Genomic DNA, 17,979 nt, shown 5'->3' with positions numbered 1-17,979 from the left:
ATGATGAACTAATGATGATATTTGATGCTAATAGCAAAACAAAAAACAAGAGCCGAAGAGTTTCAGCCTCCCCTGTCTGATGTACAGTGAATGCAGCATCATCTGAAGTTAAAGCAGGCTGAATAACCTCGTTGTGATGTATGTTGCCCCTGGAAACCTGAACGTCTCACTGAGTGTCGCATTTTCAGATATATGGGGTCCGAAACAAAATACAAAGTTTTTAAGTTAGAAGTGTCCTCATATACTCAAAAATAAGCTCTCATGCAAACAAAAAGTTGTCTCCTTTAAACAGCTGATCTATTTCCACATTATTTTCTTTCCTTCCTTCAAACTCAACCTCTCCGAGATGCTCTATTTATACCGAGTCATGTTACTGACCAGTTGCTATTTCACTCAATTACTTCTGAAATGTTCCACTGGATGTTTTTGAACTTTCCCGTTTTTTTTTTTGTTGCTGTTGTCCCAACTTTTCTGAAAAATGTCCCTGACAAAGAAAAAAAATTGGACTATTTTCTCTTTGTACCATTCTAAATTTAATGAAGATTGAACCAGACATTTAATTCTGCTTTTATTTACATTTTTCATGGCATCGCAACTTTATTTTGGAAACTAATTTGTGGAATTCTCTTTTTGCCAACAACAAACATGTACTGAAACCCTCATAAAAGCCTCATAACCTTTGTATAGTCTTTGTCGGTTTCTTGGCCAAGAATGGTCTGGATTTGATGTAGAATGTTTAGGTTGTGGTACCATTTTGATCTTCCCTACAACTTCACCGTCACTTAATCTCCCGCATGGGAGAAAGCTGTCAAATAGCATTTTGACTTGCAGCTATGATCTAAATTTGGTGAAACCACTTGCTATTCTGAGTCACGTGTCATTTCCCAAACGCTGTGGTTGGACTCAGAGAACTGGTGGTCTTCCCGACATATGAAACAAATTAGTCCTCTGATGATCTTTGTTGGCACCGTCTGTTCCAAACCACAGCTGCAGTGGCGAAATGAGGTCGGGACTCAATATCACAAAAAAAGACAAACAAGGTCTCATTGTGCGTCTGCTAGATGAGTCTGTGCAAACTGCTGTTGCATGCCAATTGGGAGCATAATCAGTGATAGGGCACCCTGCTGCTTTTTGAAAATGTACTGGCATTACAAAGAGCATTTGTGTGTGGCGGTGAGAGACTGGCATCAGTAAATGTTTTCCCCTTGGCTTGCATGAGATGGTCAGTGAGCACTGAACACCTGTGGACCAGAATGGAATAATAACAACTTTGTTTCCCCAGGAAATGATGCGTTTCCTGACTTTGGCGACACTAGGCTAAGATTGGAGCAGCAGGAAGAGCAGCGTTCGTAATTAATCTAAAGCTGTGTACATTTTAGACATTTTGTCTTGTCAGAAAATGTCCCAAAGATGATGTTTTATTTCAAAACAAGACTCTTGTGCGAGACAAAATCGTCCATGTCACCAAATGTTTCTTTATTTGGCACGAGACTGGGATTTAGCGGACCATAATTGTAAAAATACATTATTCATATACACCTCTAGTAAAAAAACACTATTGAAAACATATCTAAAAATATACAGTGAAAGAAGAACAGCAGAATAAAAACAATTTGCAGGGACAGGAGAGGGGGTTTTAGGGGGGTATTTTACAAGGTAACTGAGGAATGCTAACACATAACAGTCATGAGCTCCTCTGCTCTCAGTCCTCTGGTACAGCCCAGACGTTTGGTACCAATATGTGCCCACGCTTCAGAAGAGACAGTTCAAGCACTTCACAGCCTTGCTGCCGTAGTCCACGCACTCCGGTCCGATGCACTGGCAGCAGGCGTTGTGAAACCAGCGGTACTTTGATCCTCCCATTGACTCACAGTACAGTTTACACTGACGGATGGACACGCAGTCGTCAAAGTAGACCACTGTGCACATGTTTTCTGAAACAGAGAAAAAAAACCCAAGAACAGGCAAACAAGTGAGTCACGGATCCAGCAAACGTGGTTTACAAAAACAAGCGGCCGCCGTTAACCCCTCAGCGTTCCGACTTTTACTGAACGGATGAGACGGAGCTGCTGCAGCTGAGCTCGGACGAGAGTAATGAGTTAACTGCTCAGCTTTGTGGGAATGCAACTATTACTTTATAGCTAAGAGCCCTGGCTTTGAGGTCGAGAGCAGCCACAAATGAAAATAAAAATGTCAGAGTTAACAACATTTTCATCCCTGGTATCGTTCCCTTAACTTTTTAACCTTTGGCAGCAGTTTCTGACTTAAAAGATGAAACTGAACTTGAGCCGTTCCCTCTTCAAGTCTTTGTAGTCTGCTTCAGCTCTGATTATCATTAATATTATTTCTTTACCACATATTTCAACCAGTGCCCTTAAATCCAGATGAATACATGTATTATCCTCAACCTGACAGGACCAGAAAACTATTTAAAAGCGAGACCTGTCAGCAAAGCGTGCTTTCCTTCTGCCGTGTAGTTTATTCGGAAACTTTATGACAAATGTGGAATCAACAAAAGCCCTCATAAGGAGCTTTAAAGGAGCTTTAAAGCCACACGTTCCCAAACAGAATATCTCTGTTTCACGGCAGATGTTTTGATGTGTCACAGTCGGGGCCCTTTTGCCTGACGCACAGTTGTTATCAACACTATCACACTCATCAAGCTGAATGCTGAGCAGGTGAAATCTCTTCTGCTGTCATCCTAAACAGCAGATTTTAAAAGGAAAATGTCATAATATTTCTCTATTACTCGAATCAAAACAAAGTCGATCTTCCAGCAAGACAATGACCACGAGGACACAAGCTGCTCTACGAAGGAATCAGGTAGGGTTTAAATACTTGATTTTTATCCAGATTTAGGATGAGATAGAAAATCATTAAAGGTTTATAAACTTCCAGCACCACTGTGGATTCCTCCGATTATCATGTTAGGGGGTGAACAACTCCTCAGACCAACAAGGACCCTGTTTTAAAAAAAAGCGGGTGTTACCTTGACTGTCGTAGCTGGCGTGGATGCTGTTGCCAGGCACCGAGACATTCTGGTGCTGGTTGTCGAGCGACTCCAGGAAAGAAACCAGGTTCTCGTGATGCGAGAGCTCCTCGGCGACGGGGAAGGACACCACCATCATGTTGATCGGCGCGTCTCCCTCTGTGAGGGCGCGGAACAGCGAGGGGATCGGGCGGTGCAGCTCCTCCACCGTGCTCTTTGACGTGGCGGGAGAGTCGCTGTAGTTCTTGGGGTTACACATCCCTGACGGAAGAAGGCGGATGGTGTAGATAAAGGGTCACAACCCAGAAGTTAATAAAAATGCATAAATCTTCATGTTGTTTTCTTTTCTTTGCTCTGGATTTATTACCCAAACCGGATCCTTCTATCACATCTTCACTTAAATCTGTACGTTTCCAACTCACAAGAGCAGTTTTCTAAAACCACACCACTGTCAAAAGAGCCTCGTCTTAATTAAGGTCTTTTTAACACTTAATCTCCTGTCGCATACAGTAGTAATCACACGACAAAGTCCCCACATCCACAGATATGATCTTCTTTACTCTCTAAATGAGTCAAAATGAATTATAACTAATGGGTAAATCATTTAATGGAGAACGGAGTTTGACAGAGGATTTGGATTACAAACCGATGCTAAAAGCAGAGCCAGAGCAGCTGTTTTAGATAAAACGTACTCATGGGTCCACCCTCCCTCCTCCTCCCTTCCTCCTAAAATCCAAACTGTCCTCTCCCCACCGCTCCTCTAACCACACACTTCAAAGCAGTCAGCGTTTTGGCACAGATAACGTGTTTTGAGTGGAAATTTAAAGTGGACATAAGGCTAGTGGCAAGGGGAAAAAATAAAAACATAAATGAAGACTATATACATGCTCAAAGCTACAAGCTATCCTCGGTGTATTGTAAAAGTCCTCTCCGGGAGGAAAACACTGCCCAAACATCTGTGCAGCAGCAGCAAGTTCAGCGCTCAGTGTCAGATTCTTGTTCTTGTGTTCCACATGAAAGCGCTTTAATAAAGCCTCCTTGTCAGCAAGTACAGTAATATACGTCTGTCAAAACTGATCTGAGAGTTTGTTGGTTTGCATGGGAGGGATCAGAGGTGGAGGGGACCCATCCTGGTGTGTCCCCCCCCCCCCCCCCCCGGTCGGAGGTTCGGTTTTCACAGGCGTTTCTGATTTGCATGTAGGAAATAAGAAAACTATTCCAATTTCCAAACAAAACTTCCACAAACATGCAAACAAGTTTATAGGCTTGCTTAAGGTGGTTTCTGTCTGTTTAGAAGAAGACGGAATGGAACAAGTGGGAATCACGTTTGGCCTGGCAAAGATCTGATCTGAGCCAGCAAACAATAAACTCAAGTGACTGACCAAAATCTTTCCAGATACGACATAATATCCCAGATATAACCAGAGACTAAAGTGAGCTCCCTCCATTTTCATCTTGTGAATGTCCACCACAGTTTTGTTTCTCTTTGAGGTCAGAGGTCTGGTGCTGATCTCATTTTGTCTCATTTCAGCCTCAAAATAATTTGAGGGATTCTCAATTCCAGACATTCACCCGGAGGAGAGAGGAGGCTTGCTGGAGGAGCAAAAACAACAAAGTGGGACAAAAAAGAGACAAAACAATTCAACCAACAAGAAAACAACCAAAAAAAGATACACAACACTGGAAAATGGATGAGATAGAATCACAAACAAAACACAAAGATATACAAAATGACCACAAAGAGACAAACACAACATGCATAACAACTATAAGGAAATACAACACAACGCTACAAAGACAAGAGCCAAAAGATGGGAAGAAAAACAGAAAGAAGGAACAAAGATTTTAAATAAATTAAATTAAATTAAAACTGTTAGCACAAAGAAACACAAATGGACCTCAAACAAACAAATGAAACATGAAAAAATAGAAAAATAGATAGTGGGGCAACATCATAAAGCACAAACACAACATAAGACTCAAAGCAAAATCTATCAAGAAATTAAATAAAAGAGGCAAACAGACACAGAAAAGAAGATGTAGCATGACGTAAGAGGCTTAAAGTAAACTTCTGTCTCCTCTGTGTCAGCTTTGTCAGCCTTTGATTCTCTCAAAGACCTCACGACTTCCCGTCCATATGTGAAGCCGATACTTTCTGGTGACAATGTTCCTTTAATTTCCGGATCTCTGATGAACAGCGGCGCCCTTGGCTCGGTTTCCACAGCGAGTCAGTAACACGCTCGATGTCTCTGGCTTCGCTCACCTCACACTCATCTTGTATCAGAGCAACAACACTCCAAACAAACTGGAGCTTTTTAATCCTGTGACCTTCTCTGCAAAGTGCATTACAGCCCCGATCTCATGTCTCACAGGCTCCTCACTGAGAGAAAGTGCTCGGTAGGAAGGCAGCAGAGAGTCCAACAAGATGTGATCATAGCTAAGTCAAACTAAACGTCAAGATCAGAGCCAGAATTATCTGCATGTCATGGTTAAAAATGCCTCAGCGCACCAACTATGATTCAAGCTTATTTGAACCAATACAGCAAGAGCCAACCACCATTTATACAAATTAAAAATAACTTTTTAAGTTAGGCCCTGTAAACAGAGGTGGGTTTTCCAATGCTCTGCCCTGATTTAGCACTCTTTGAAACCTTGGGCTTTTTTTAAAAACCCAAAAATGGCAAATAGATACTCAAAAAGACGTGACCACAGCACCAGTCTAATCACCAATGTATTTAAACATAAATGCACAGTTACAGCAGCTGTGATTAACCAAATAACATCAACAGAAAATGCACCTTTTGATAGATTTGGAATTTGGGGCAGACAGATCGATCAGGAGGAAAATCTGAATGAGACTCATCAATCACAATGGTTCATGCTTGACTTTGATAATCTACCATAAGAAACATTTAGGCTAAAATAAAATCTAATATGATCATCACCAGGTTTGGTGCATAAACAGGATATCTGAAACAGATGACAGCAAAGTTTACCTAAAAGACCCTCTCACACTCCAACTGTAAGCTAAAAGGAAAGTGTTTGCACAAGTTTATTTTTCTATACGTCAGCGTTTGAACACGAATTCATGTGGAAACATACCGCCACCAATCAACTGCATTTTCAGAACTCAACAGAGACTCTAAACTCTGAAACAAAATCTTTAGTTGGCGATACATTCATACAAGCGTATACAGTTATTAGTGCTTTTAAGCAAAACTCTGTAATCTTGAGAGGAGAGCGGACTGAGCTTGGAAAGTAAAACAAATACAACATACAGATCCCTCTCTGCTGTGCTGCGGCTTTGCCACAGAGCTCCTCCCTTTAACAGAAGCACAGGATAGTCTCCACGACAACTATAGATTGACACTGGTTTAAGATTTCTGTTAGAATTGGTTGGTGGATTCTTGCAAGCTGCTTCAGAATAACTAGGAAGAACTAAAAGTACCAGATTTTTTTCATACATTGTCTTTCACGTGCGTTGTTGTCAGGGTGCACGAAGCACGTTTACATGACGCCAGATAGAAATTGTGTTAGCGTGACCAAAACCAGACTATTGTAATTCTTGTAAACACTTCAGTCTGTCTGAATCTGTGTAAAATTCAGCTTCTCAAAGCTGAGAAAACGCACCCAGATATTGCAGTTGGGGGTCAAATCCCTCCTGTACGAAGTGGCTCTTCACACATGCTCCAAAGTTAAATCTTTCTGCAACAGTGATGTATACAGAAATGTTCCTCATCGGACAAAATCATCATCCGAGAAACTTAAAAAAAACTACGCAGTGAATCCAGCTGTTCTTACATGTACGATGATTTGCCACAGAGAAAGATAGAAGCGACAGATTGTCTTGGACATTTACTCAAACACTCACACTTTGTTTAATGACTCCATTCTCCTGAAAACCGTTACAAGGATCCGGTTTAATGTCCCAGTTGGGCTGTAACCATACCTCATCTCAACTGTGCGTGCAACTATTGCAACAAATAGAAACAAAGTTTGGCTTTCATGTGGTGTGAAGCGCTCCTTGTGCGTAACTTTGACATTATCGAGTACTTCAGTATTTAAGTCGATCTTAAACTAACAAAATTTGTGCCACAGGCGTCAAAGTCAGCGCAGTATTCTGGCTTCATAATTAACAGTCTGCATGGGTCTCTGCATGCACTAATGTCTTTTTCAGATGTTCAGCTCACAAGTTATCACTAGTCATGTGCCTCTGCAGACCCTGGCTCAGTTTGGATAGTGGTGTGGGCTAAAAAGCGAAGGTCTCCAAGTCAAAAACTAACTTTCTGTCAGCTTTAAAATATGCTATTAATAAAGCACTCACCCACACAGTCGCAGCACTCTTCCCAGAGATTCCCCAGGCAGAGCATGCAGTCTTTACAGCAGGAGCAGTTTCCATCGGACGGACGGCACTGACAAAGCTCCTGCAGGAAATACAAAGAAACGAGCTTTAGCGTGACAGAACTGCATAAAACAAAACCAGCAGGTGTGGAGGAGACTCAGAGATAAGCAGCAACAATCTCCAACTCTCAGTTTAGTTAAACTTCATCAGCATTTAAATTACTAATAGAAAAACTGATCTGCCACAAGTCATCGTAGGACTTTCGTGGTGCATTTACTTCCTCAAGTCAGCCACAAAATGTCCTTTAAATCATCATTACTATACCACAAACCTATTATGCTACAAACTACACTCAAACTTGTTTGGGGTGTGGGAACAGTGCCGTGACCAATTTAAAATATAAGAAGGTGCAAGTTAAAATCCACTGGAATTAATTGTGTTTGTCAGGCAGAACCAGAAGTAACGGACCCACTTCTGTGACTGGCTGAAGCATGTCATCAGTAATAGAAAACTTAATCAAAAACATCGATGAGAATATTTTTGGACTTGTCAAGGCGCGAAAGAATTTCTCATGTCTCAGACTCTGGTCAAAGCTGTCATTGCTCAGCTAAACCAATATAAAAAGAAGGAAATGACACTGTGCGACAACTCCTCACGTTAAAATAAAAAGATTCAGGTCTGAAGTGTGGTGTGGGTAAAAATCCCACGGCAGACAGAAAGCAACATGTAGACAAGCTGTGCAAACAGGAGGTGTACCATTATCTCATAAACAGAAAGGGCAGCAGCGGGTCTGCCTCCAGTACAGTAACTATTACAGGACACGGGCCATTACAAGGCACAGCAACTGTAAGCTGCATGCGGCATGTGTGGCATCTGTCCAAGAATGTGAGATGTCCACAGACACAGCGGTAACTCTGAAGAAGAAAAAAGCATTTCCACTCATGAACAAAGCAGGTCCCAACACGTTTACCCTCACAGCATTCAGATTGTTTTCTTTTATGGTAACTCAGGAGAAGATAAACGTCTCATTTCAAAGCGACTCATTTCAGCCCCCCCCCCAAAGGATAATTGCAGTTTATTACGACCGGGTTCTTGCCTCTGTGGAGGTTGGTAATTAGAAAGTATTTGCTTTCAAATCAAACACTGCAAGCTATGAACAGTCACAAAAGCGAACAGGTTGTTAATACACCCCGAATGTCTCCTTCGTGGCATGTTAAGACAGCATATTCAAGCGGAATAATGCACGTCAAAACTTCAACCAGGTTATATCAATATATCAAAGAATCTGTGTTTATCTCACAGATTCAGACCAAGCTGTCCCCAAACCAAGGTAGAGCATGTTAGTTCAGCATGGAGAACATATGCAGTCGTGTGATAAAGACAGTACACCCTGTTTCAGTTCTAAGACCTTATGCATGAGGACAATATCTGGTCCAAACAATATGATAATATTAGGAAAATTAACCTCAGATGAACAACAACTTAAATTCATATATTTATTATTCATTAGCATCACTATTATCATTATTATCTTTATGTCTATACGGGTGTTGGTGATCTATCTATCTATCTATCCATCCATCCATCCATCCAACAAACCATGGCATATCACACCATGTCATTATTCATTGAGCAAAAATTAAGCCAAAATGCAGAAACAGTGTATGAAAAACTACGTACACCCTTACTGCTTCCCTATGAATTAAGAGGCTAAGCAGCAGCCAGGCGTTTATAATCAAATACAGTGTGAGAACCTCTATAAAAGCAGAAGTTTTGTCAGTTTGCTGGTCTGGAGCATTCAGATGTGTGTTAACACAATGTCGAGGAGGACTGACATCAGAAGTAGAGAAGTCAGCGTTGTTGCCCATCAATTTGTGAAGGGTTATAAAGTCATTTCTAAAAGATTTGAAGCCAGGAGCTACATCTCAGACTCTGTATAATTACATCTGGGTGAAAAAGTGTAGTTAATTCTTGTTTATCCAGTCGAGTCTGGCAGCTGAAGCCTCTTCGCAGCACAAACCCCTGATTTTCTTTTGTCCAGATACAGCTTTTTTTATCTCTGAAAATCTACAAGGAAAAAAGAGAGTGAAACTAACTAACATAAACCAAATATTGGGAAATAGGTTGAAAATATCCCCAACTATCTTACACCATGTCAAGTCTTGATTTTGAGGACTTGAACTTGAAGTACACACATTTATGAGAATAAAAAATCTTAATTGATTGTAAAACACATCTGTGTAAATGAAAGTGAACCATTTTTAACCCTAATGAGAACGGAAACTAGTCTACTACACAGAAATGAGTTAGAAATTGCTAGTTTGATGTGGTTCTGTAGTTGTGAGGCCTACTGGGGAGAAAACAAAAGGCTCCTGCTGAATTTCTCATGCCGGTTTTTCATATGTCATGTGGTTAATATTATGACAAGAGCTTCTCCAGATATCAAGAAAACATGAAACTGTTCCATTGTACAAACAGATAAAAACAAATTAACTCCTGCGCTTTGGGCAAGTTTGCCTTTGAAGCTGCAGCAACAGCATAGGATACAACACTAAAACCGTGTAGGTAGGATTTAAAAGTGGGCAACACTGCCAAAGGAGCTCCTCTTTCTCCCCCCTGTTCCCTTCTAACACAGAACAGGGAGCACATTCCTCCACGTCAAGGTCACGACGATGGGGGAGGAACAGGAGGAGGGAGGGAGAAGAAAACACCTGGAGAACAGAACATGGCTGCTCCCCCCACAACAGCACACTTTCCTCCTCCTGAACTTCCTCTTCTCATGTGCTCTCCATTTCTCTTCTTTTCTCTGTTTCACCCCCTTTCTTTCTCCCCCGTGTTTCTCTTTTAAATCTTCACAGGAACCGTCTCCTCCACGTAAACAGTCTCAGCAATGATAAAAGACTCTCCAATGACTCACCAGTGAGGGATTGCAAAACCACACACAGCTCACTTAATCATCGGCCTCTCTTCCCCCAAACCTCTGATCAAGATCTGATCTCATGACTAATTATGACTCTCTAAGGTGGCATTATGAAAACTAAACAGCTTCTCGGGGGACAAAACATGCAGCTCCCATTTCACAAATGGGATGTATGCTTTTGGTACATGAAAGAGAAAAAGAGGTGAAGTTAAGAGGGAGTTAGCCTAGCGTTAGCATTACGTGTGGAGCTGACAAACATCTAGTACAGCTTTGGTCAAATATCAAAAAAGTTATTCTTGAAAGTACATCTCATTTATTGTACCACGTTTGTGTGCTCATTTCTCGAAGCTATAATTTAGGATATTAATACTAAACATATGTGTTCAGACACTAAATTAGCTTAATTTAGCAAGACAACAGAAAACCTCATTTAAAAAAACCCTAGCCTGGCTCCCTCAACAGCACCTCTCTCTCTTTAAATGTGTTTTGAGAAAATGTTTTTCCATTGTTAAACATTAAAGACCAATACTGACACTAACTGTCACTTTAAAGCTAAAGCTAGGAGATTATTAGCTTTAAAATCCAATTTTAAGGATAAAAATCACTAGCATGGCTCTGTCTGAGGGCTAAAAATATACATGTCTGTATGCTAGTTTCATTCAAATGTTGAAGGAAAACGTTTCCTTTGCTTTATTAGTGAGGAGCTAAACAAAAACATATTGTTCTGTCGTGTCCTTGTACTGAGTATGAAGCTAAAGCCAAGAGAAAACTATCTTAGATTTATAGAGACTTGAAGTCGAGAAAGATCATTTGCTCTTAATTACTTGCCTGGTTAAATAAATAAATAAAACTAGCCTGAGTCCACTTAAGTTTTACTGTCAAGCCTACGTCTTTAAAGAGGACATACAGTGTGTTGATATCCAACTCTTTATTTCCATTCAGAGACTCCATTAGGGCAGCTTGAATGACTCACAGTACAAATAAATCCCCCCCAGCTCTTCATTGTATTCACTGAAACAGCTGTTATATCCCCTGTCTCTTTCTGATAAGTCAACTTCTGTAAAAACCTGCTGTAAAAACCAGAGCTCTAGAGATGTACTTTTCTAAACTAAAACGGGTGGGAGTTCTGTGCTTGGAACAGAAGACCATATAAAGAAGCCTGAAAATCCTTCATTGCTGTTCTTTGCTCATCTCTCATGTTTAAATATTCTGGTGTAATTCATGGTAGAGCACCATCTACCTACATTATGTCCATCTAACCGCCACTGATGACTGATATAACATCAAAAGCTTGCTGGCTAATACCATAAGGCACTGGTATCCACTACTACTTTTCCAAATCTAGCTTGCATAGATCGGAGATTTTCTGAACAACTCCAACAAAAAGAAAATTACAAATAAGTTTAATTCTACTTATTAGTAATTATTTTGTTCAGGGCTGACTGTAGACTAACGCTGATTCCACGTACATATTTCAATAAATGAACCAAATAAAACAATATTAACTGAACTGAAACCAACAGTAAAAGAGAAGTTATCAAATGATTGAGCTTTCCTGTAAACTACTGCAGCTGTTTCACTAAATGTAATCAAATATTAACTCGGAGATAAAAATCTGTTAATTGCTTTGCAAGTAATTTGTTGAGCAAGAAAAAAAATCCCTCATCCATTAAGGTAGTGAATCTAGTCTCTCCTGCTGCGGGGTCATCAGTTCGACTAAATTCGGTTGTGAAGCCGTCATCCACCTCTCTGACATTGAAGAGAATAAACAACAGAAAAATAAATGGACAGACTAATCGAAACGAACGTCACTTTTACCCTCTAACAGCATTTTCCCCCCACTGAGATGGATGAGGATATCTTAAAGAGCTCTTATTAGGCTTCCCTTGCTCTCATGTGGAAACCACTGCAATCAGTCAAACCTCAGCTGCAGTGAGACAAAAGCTGTGTGGAGAGAAAGTGAACATGTGCTGCCTCGTCCTGCCAGGCAAGCGACCACTGCTGTGTTTCAGCTTTGCTGCCCCACCCTGCTACACAGCCTGGCCTGGACAGAGCGGGCTTGTGAAGCTCTGCACACTTCTCCGGCTCCTAAACGTACATTTCCCTCAACCGACCTCCCCCACAGACACGCACATACATAAACACACCTCTTCCTGACCTTAGCTTTCCCTTCCTCCTCCTCCTCCGCCTCTCATGTTCTCCCAACCTCAGGGGTTTTAGAGAATTCAGACAAATGACTTGAGATGGCAGCAGAGCGTAAAAGCACACGTCAGACAGCAGATCCCACTAATCACAAGCAACATGGAGCGTCTACAGCGGGACTGAAGGTGGAGAAGTTTCTCCTTCACAGCACACACACCATCGGTCTCGCCTCTGACAGCTAACGAGTCGGTGTCGGCAGGGTCATAGAAGCTACAAAGCTTGTTGTGCTGAGCAGGAATTCATCAGGAGAAGTAAGCCTCCTGGAAGGAAAGATGAATAAGGAGGGCTGCTCATGTATAAAGGGAACGGGGCGGGCTTGGTGGCACAGAGTTGGAGACAAAAAACAGTAATCTGTAAAAGAAATGGGCCTCGAGAGGCAGAAATCTGTGATTAAACGATTGACTTCCCTCCACTGTTTTGGTCCAGGAATAAGCAGAACGGGCAGATTCCGAAAAGAAACCCAAAACAACATCATCTGTAGTGCTGAAACAATGAGTAAAGTCATTTGTCAAACAGCTATTTCAGACGCTTACTGCTTTCCCAAATGTGCCGAGGCGCCAGCTTTCTTTTGTTTTTGATCGATGAGATCAAAATTTCAGCCAAGTCGAAGATGCCGTTTTTGAGTCTGGTAGAAATCTCCACCACTCACTAATCTGTGATACTTCAGGCAACTCAAGCATGAACACATGCAGTGTTGAGTTATGTGCGACAGAGCTGCACAGCTAAATTACACAACAAATAATGGAGAGGTACATTTTCTCACACAGAAAGTTCTCCTAAACCAGAATTATCCGACAGAATAATGCTGGTAATTCCTGGTTTCCTGTGGGAGGCTTTCTGCAATGTGCAACACTGATTCTACTGCATTTTTACATCTTTTCTTTTGGGGAAATCACCACAAAAATTGGGTATGTGAGGCAACAAATTTCAATGCCGCACCATTAAGGGGAAAATCATTCACGAGGAGTCGTCTAAACGTGTGGACGTGATTTGTTTGGCAGTTTTCAGACAAGTTTGCAGCTCTATTTTTGATTTATTTTCTTGCTTGGCTGTGCATCACCTGGACTAGCACTCATACCAACGCGTGCCTGCGACACCTGCGATCAGCCGACCACATTAAGTCGAACAAGAACACCCTTCACTGCTGAAACTAAGCCATATTTCACTTCACCGAGCCAAAAAAAGGGACACGTCTGTGCAGTGTAAATATCATTTGTAAGCGGTGGAAATCAGTGTCAAACCTGGGAAAACTTTTAAAGCCCGGAGAAAAACTGTCAAACGGAATATATGATATCACTTTGTTAAAATAACGTAAGTTATTCCTTTTTAAAGGGGTTCATTAGTAAAGTGAAACAACACTGACTGGTTAACTGGGACATTTTTAAAAACAACCGTCACGTCGGTGCTGCGTTGTTAATGTTTCATAACACTGTAAAGACACACGTGTTTGATTAAACGGGGTCTTGTTGGAGGGAAGAACACGTGAAACAAATATCCCAGTTGCAATTGAACACATTTTGGGCGTTTTTCTCCATTAAATTACCAGCCGTACTCGACTTTAAACACGTTAACAGTCTATGGGTCAGAGCCTCTATGTCCAGCGTCAGACAGCAGAGAGGAGCAGCTGGCGCTGTGACAAAGTTATTCTATCCGTCACTCAGATCTTTACCGTTTCTTTTTCCCTCACACTGGGGAGACGAAGACAACACCCCAAACCATCAATCATCCTCTATCTGAGCATTAGACAACATGTCTAATTATGTAATGCAGTAATCCTGACTACAGAGCCGGCTTACCTAAATACTGAGAGGCATGCATTGCCTCGACTTCACGTTACATATATGTATTCTGTTTCTCTCCATCTGGTTTTCTCCTTTCCTTGATTAGAAATCAATAGCCAACATATATCATCTATCTTTTGTTGCCTACTGCCTGAGGAATTACTGTTTGTGCTACTTTTGACAATAACTACTGGCATGTGTCCCCTGAAGCCACGACTGGCTCGGCTCTGCCCTCATACAGCAAAAGCTGTATCACAAACCAGAAAACACAAAGCAACTGCACGGCCCCAACTCAAACCCCCTGAGGGTCCAGACTCACTGGAAGCCAATTGGTTTATTGGTTGTTTGAATAATAAAAGGAACCTGAACCACTGGACTAGGACGAGGCCTGCGGTAAATTTTTTTGGCTCTGTGCTTACACGCCAAACCGCGCCACTTACAGCGTGTTTAACCAGATTAACACAACAGGACAGGTGCCACTTTTTGCCGAGGGCCTCACCAGTTAACCAGGAAGCAAATGAGGATAGAATTTGCATTAAACTGTTGCTACGAGGCGCTACTGCTCATTAGCCAGGATGCAAACGTTGCTGTAACTTCCTTTGAAATTGCCTCTCCTAGTAGTGAATGTTTGAATTATTAAAACTACAAAGTGTTGGGACTTTGTAATATCTGAAAATTGTAACTAAAGCGCCTTAAAATGTCTTGTTTTATATAAAAAAAAACATAAGAATGGCAGGCACATGCCAGGCATTTTGGCCCTCCGATGTATTTTCTCTTGATTAGGACATCTCGGTGCATAATGGTGATGATAAATTGATTGTGTTCATATTTCTGCTTTGGTTTTAGACTCTGACCCCGACCTGATTTATCCATTTGCATATATCAGATCTCCAAACAAGACTCCTCATTTGCATAAAAAGCAGAAAACTTCCAGCCCCGGGAATCGAGCTACCTGCAGCTCACTCGCACGCTGTCCGAGGTCACTCAGGTGAAATGGTCCCGAGGTTAATGACTGTACTTTAAAGTTGTTAATGGGGGAGGCAGAGCCACTAAACACACGACACTCACCCGCAGGACAGAGGACGAGCAGCAGCAAATTCAACTCGACAGCTCCGGGGGAAAGACAGACCAACAGCTCTGCTGACTTTTTCCCTCAAAATTACGCATGAAGGGATCTGAGGTGGGGGGCAGCGCCCCTCATACAAACAAAAGTTGAGCTACAGGCGTGTGGGGGGAAAGTGACACGGAAGAAATGATGTTAGAAAGTCAACAGAACAGTCAAGGAGGCTTACAAGAACCAGAGAGAGAAGCCTGTCATCAATCAAAGAGCAAAGAGCAGTAAATCTGAAAGCAGATCAGGTGAAGGTTGCATAAATTCCCATCCCTGCTCCCTGGAAAACAACCCTCCATCCTGACTCCTCTTGGCTTATCGAAGGAATGCATCTGCATTCTTCCCAACAGATCCCATCTTTGTTCTCGGCTCCAGATCTCCATCTCGTCCTGGCAGACTGCAACTTGACTTTGGCTGCTAGAGTGAGATTTGTTATGATGAGAACTCCTTGTGCAAAGCTGGCACGCTCAACAGCCGAGGAACACAAGCGAACTCAGCTGCCAGTCAAAGGAATGCCGCCGTGTTGTTTGTGAGCATTTCCAAAGCAATAAAGCAAGGTTTGGACCGGCTGTCTGAGGCTCTCACGTTAACTCCCAAATTGTGTTTTTTGTCATGTGAAAGAACAGCGTCTGTTTATGCGAAACAGCTGTAAGGCTGGGGGGGGGGCTTGAACTCGGCTGCACTTTCCTGAGGGTAAACCCACAAAGAGACGTGGGCAGCACCAACAACCAGCACTCACTACATCACAGTCTAAATCTACTGTGTTTGGGCTCAGCGCAAAGGCAGTGGAGCGCCCTACCTGGATGAGACACTTGCTGACGTCGCTTGCGCAGAGGGCTTTGTTGCAGCCGGAGGTCAGAGACAGTCCTGACAGGAGGAAGAGGATAGCTGCTGCGGTGGGGAGGATCAGCTGACCAGGCCTCATCCTGACGGCTCACCAGCACAGAACAGGAAACACCTACAGCAGCAGGAGACAGAGCAAGGAGAAATAAACACAAATCACGAGAGGAGCGAGAGAAGCTGCAGAAACGTCTGCTTAAACTTTGTAAACTTAAGAGCATCCAGTTGTGTGCATCTCACAGTGTTAAGATACTTGGTCCAGCATCTGAAACCTACTCTTTGAATCTAAAAACATTCACAAAAATCCCTGCTTCTGTTGTGCAAAAAGTACCCTCAGCGTTGAAACATTTCTAAAAAAAAAAAAGGCCTGTGTCACATTTCATTCAAACCCAGTACAGCTTACTTGCACACATCTGGCAACATCAGCTCCCTTTCCCGTGTTTTTCCCCCCCTTTTCGTTTTGCTCCATGTGTGGAGCTTTAAGTCACAATCAGACCTCTCTGCTCCGCTTTTACACTTCAACACTTGCTGCACGTTGTTTCACTTCACATGACCGAGAAAAGACATGTGAGGAAACTTAGCTCCCTCATTCCTGAGCAACACACACGCACACACTTTTTGCTCAAAACTTTCTCTCACTCGCACGCAGCCACAAGCGAGTCGAGCGCAAAAGCAGCGAGGAAATAAAGGCATGTTTTTTGTTTTTTTTTGTAAACTTACCACAAAACAGTAAACGAGTCCTCGGCTTCTCTTTTTGAGGGGAGCTGGGGCTGATTTCTCTTTGAACTTCTCCAGGATGGTGTTCCGCCGCCGCTCAACTGTCCACTGTGTCCAGAGGGCGTCAGTCTCTCCGCAGCACAAAGCGACAGGCAGTCAGGCGCCTTAAAGGCACACGCTCCATTTTCCAGCAAACGTCTGTGGAGCAAAACACCGGGCCTCAGGTCACACACGATCCGGCCGAGGGTCCTGAGGGTAACTCAGAGGAGAGATCCGTCTCACCGCGTCGGGAAGCCCCAGTAATAGGAGTGGCGCGCGTAAAAGTGTTGTGCGTAAAATCCAGCCTGCTCAAGGTGAGGTGGGCTCCGTTTGCCCGCCTTCCAACAAGCAATTCTTCTCTTTTTCAAGCCACCCCCCACCCCATTAAAGAGTCCTTTGTCTCGTCTCCTATCAGCGGCCTTGTGAGTGCGCTCATTAAGTGAGAAAGAGCAACTCGGAAGCTGTGAAGCTGATCAGGCTCCCCGCTGAGGCGCCACAGCAACGCGCTGATGGCCCATTTAGCTCCACAGGTGTTTACATGTGTTGTCGCACAACTTCATCAAAGCAGCAACAGGCCCCACTTCCCGGCCCAAGGGGAGGAATTTAGAATCTAATCAGATTCAGGAAGTGGCTCCAGAAAATTTGAGCCAGGGCAAGGATGTTGCGTGTGTAGAGAGGATCATTCACAGAGATCAATAACAGGGAATTCATTTAATCATGAAGCGAACCGCATAAAAACCGAGTCAGATGATCTTTGCTGAGTTGTAAAGTTTTCCATTTCCGTTTAATTTTTGCTCTGCCTTCTAGCACAAATTGAAGTGCGCATGAGTGAGTTTGAACAATTAATTCCAGCGATTTGTTTAAACATGTGCAAACATGCGTGTAAATACACCAAATGAGGCAAAATCAGAGTTGATACAATCCTAACAACATTGAAAGTTATTATTTGGTCTGAGCTCCTTTATTCTCCAGCACAGCCTGAACCCTCTTAGACAAGCTTCCCACACTGCTTCAGTAATGTTGAGGTCCGGACTCTGG

At 42.5% G+C, this 17,979-nt stretch overlaps 1 protein-coding gene across 1 annotated transcript; it reads right to left on the bottom strand.

Moving 5' to 3' along the window:
* Window positions 1-1,455: 1,455 nt before the first annotated feature.
* On the bottom strand, window positions 1,456-17,516 carry twsg1a (twisted gastrulation BMP signaling modulator 1a). The gene is made up of 5 exons (XM_072364199.1): window positions 16,906-17,516; window positions 16,145-16,303; window positions 7,314-7,413; window positions 2,990-3,250; window positions 1,456-1,934 (listed from the first exon to the last, which is right to left on the bottom strand). The coding sequence occupies exons 2-5, from the start codon at window positions 16,268-16,270 to the stop codon at window positions 1,753-1,755; spliced, it is 669 nt and encodes a 222-aa protein (XP_072220300.1). The 5' UTR covers window positions 16,271-16,303; window positions 16,906-17,516; the 3' UTR covers window positions 1,456-1,752.
* Between the last annotated feature and the right edge of the window lie 463 nt (window positions 17,517-17,979).

The sequence above is a fragment of the Leuresthes tenuis genome, unplaced genomic scaffold, assembly GCF_036924035.1.
Source record: "Leuresthes tenuis unplaced genomic scaffold, fLeuTen1.0.hap1 SCAF_14, whole genome shotgun sequence".
Lineage (NCBI taxonomy): Eukaryota > Metazoa > Chordata > Actinopteri > Atheriniformes > Atherinopsidae > Leuresthes > Leuresthes tenuis.
Note: the sequence above shows the minus strand (reverse complement) of the source record. Positions and strands in the feature narration are given on the sequence as shown.

Bases quoted from the DNA above. Each gene is read 5' to 3' on its own strand.
- twsg1a (XM_072364199.1), bottom strand. From the start codon at position 16,270: ATGAGGCCTGGTCAGCTGATCCTCCCCACCGCAGCAGCTATCCTCTTC. The intron at 7,414-16,144 runs GTAGGGCGCTCC...TATTTCCTGCAG, and splicing joins TCAGCAAGTGTCTCATCCAG to GAGCTTTGTCAGTGCCGTCC. The intron at 3,251-7,313 runs GTGAGTGCTTTA...TTCTTCCGTCAG, and splicing joins AGAGTGCTGCGACTGTGTGG to GGATGTGTAACCCCAAGAAC.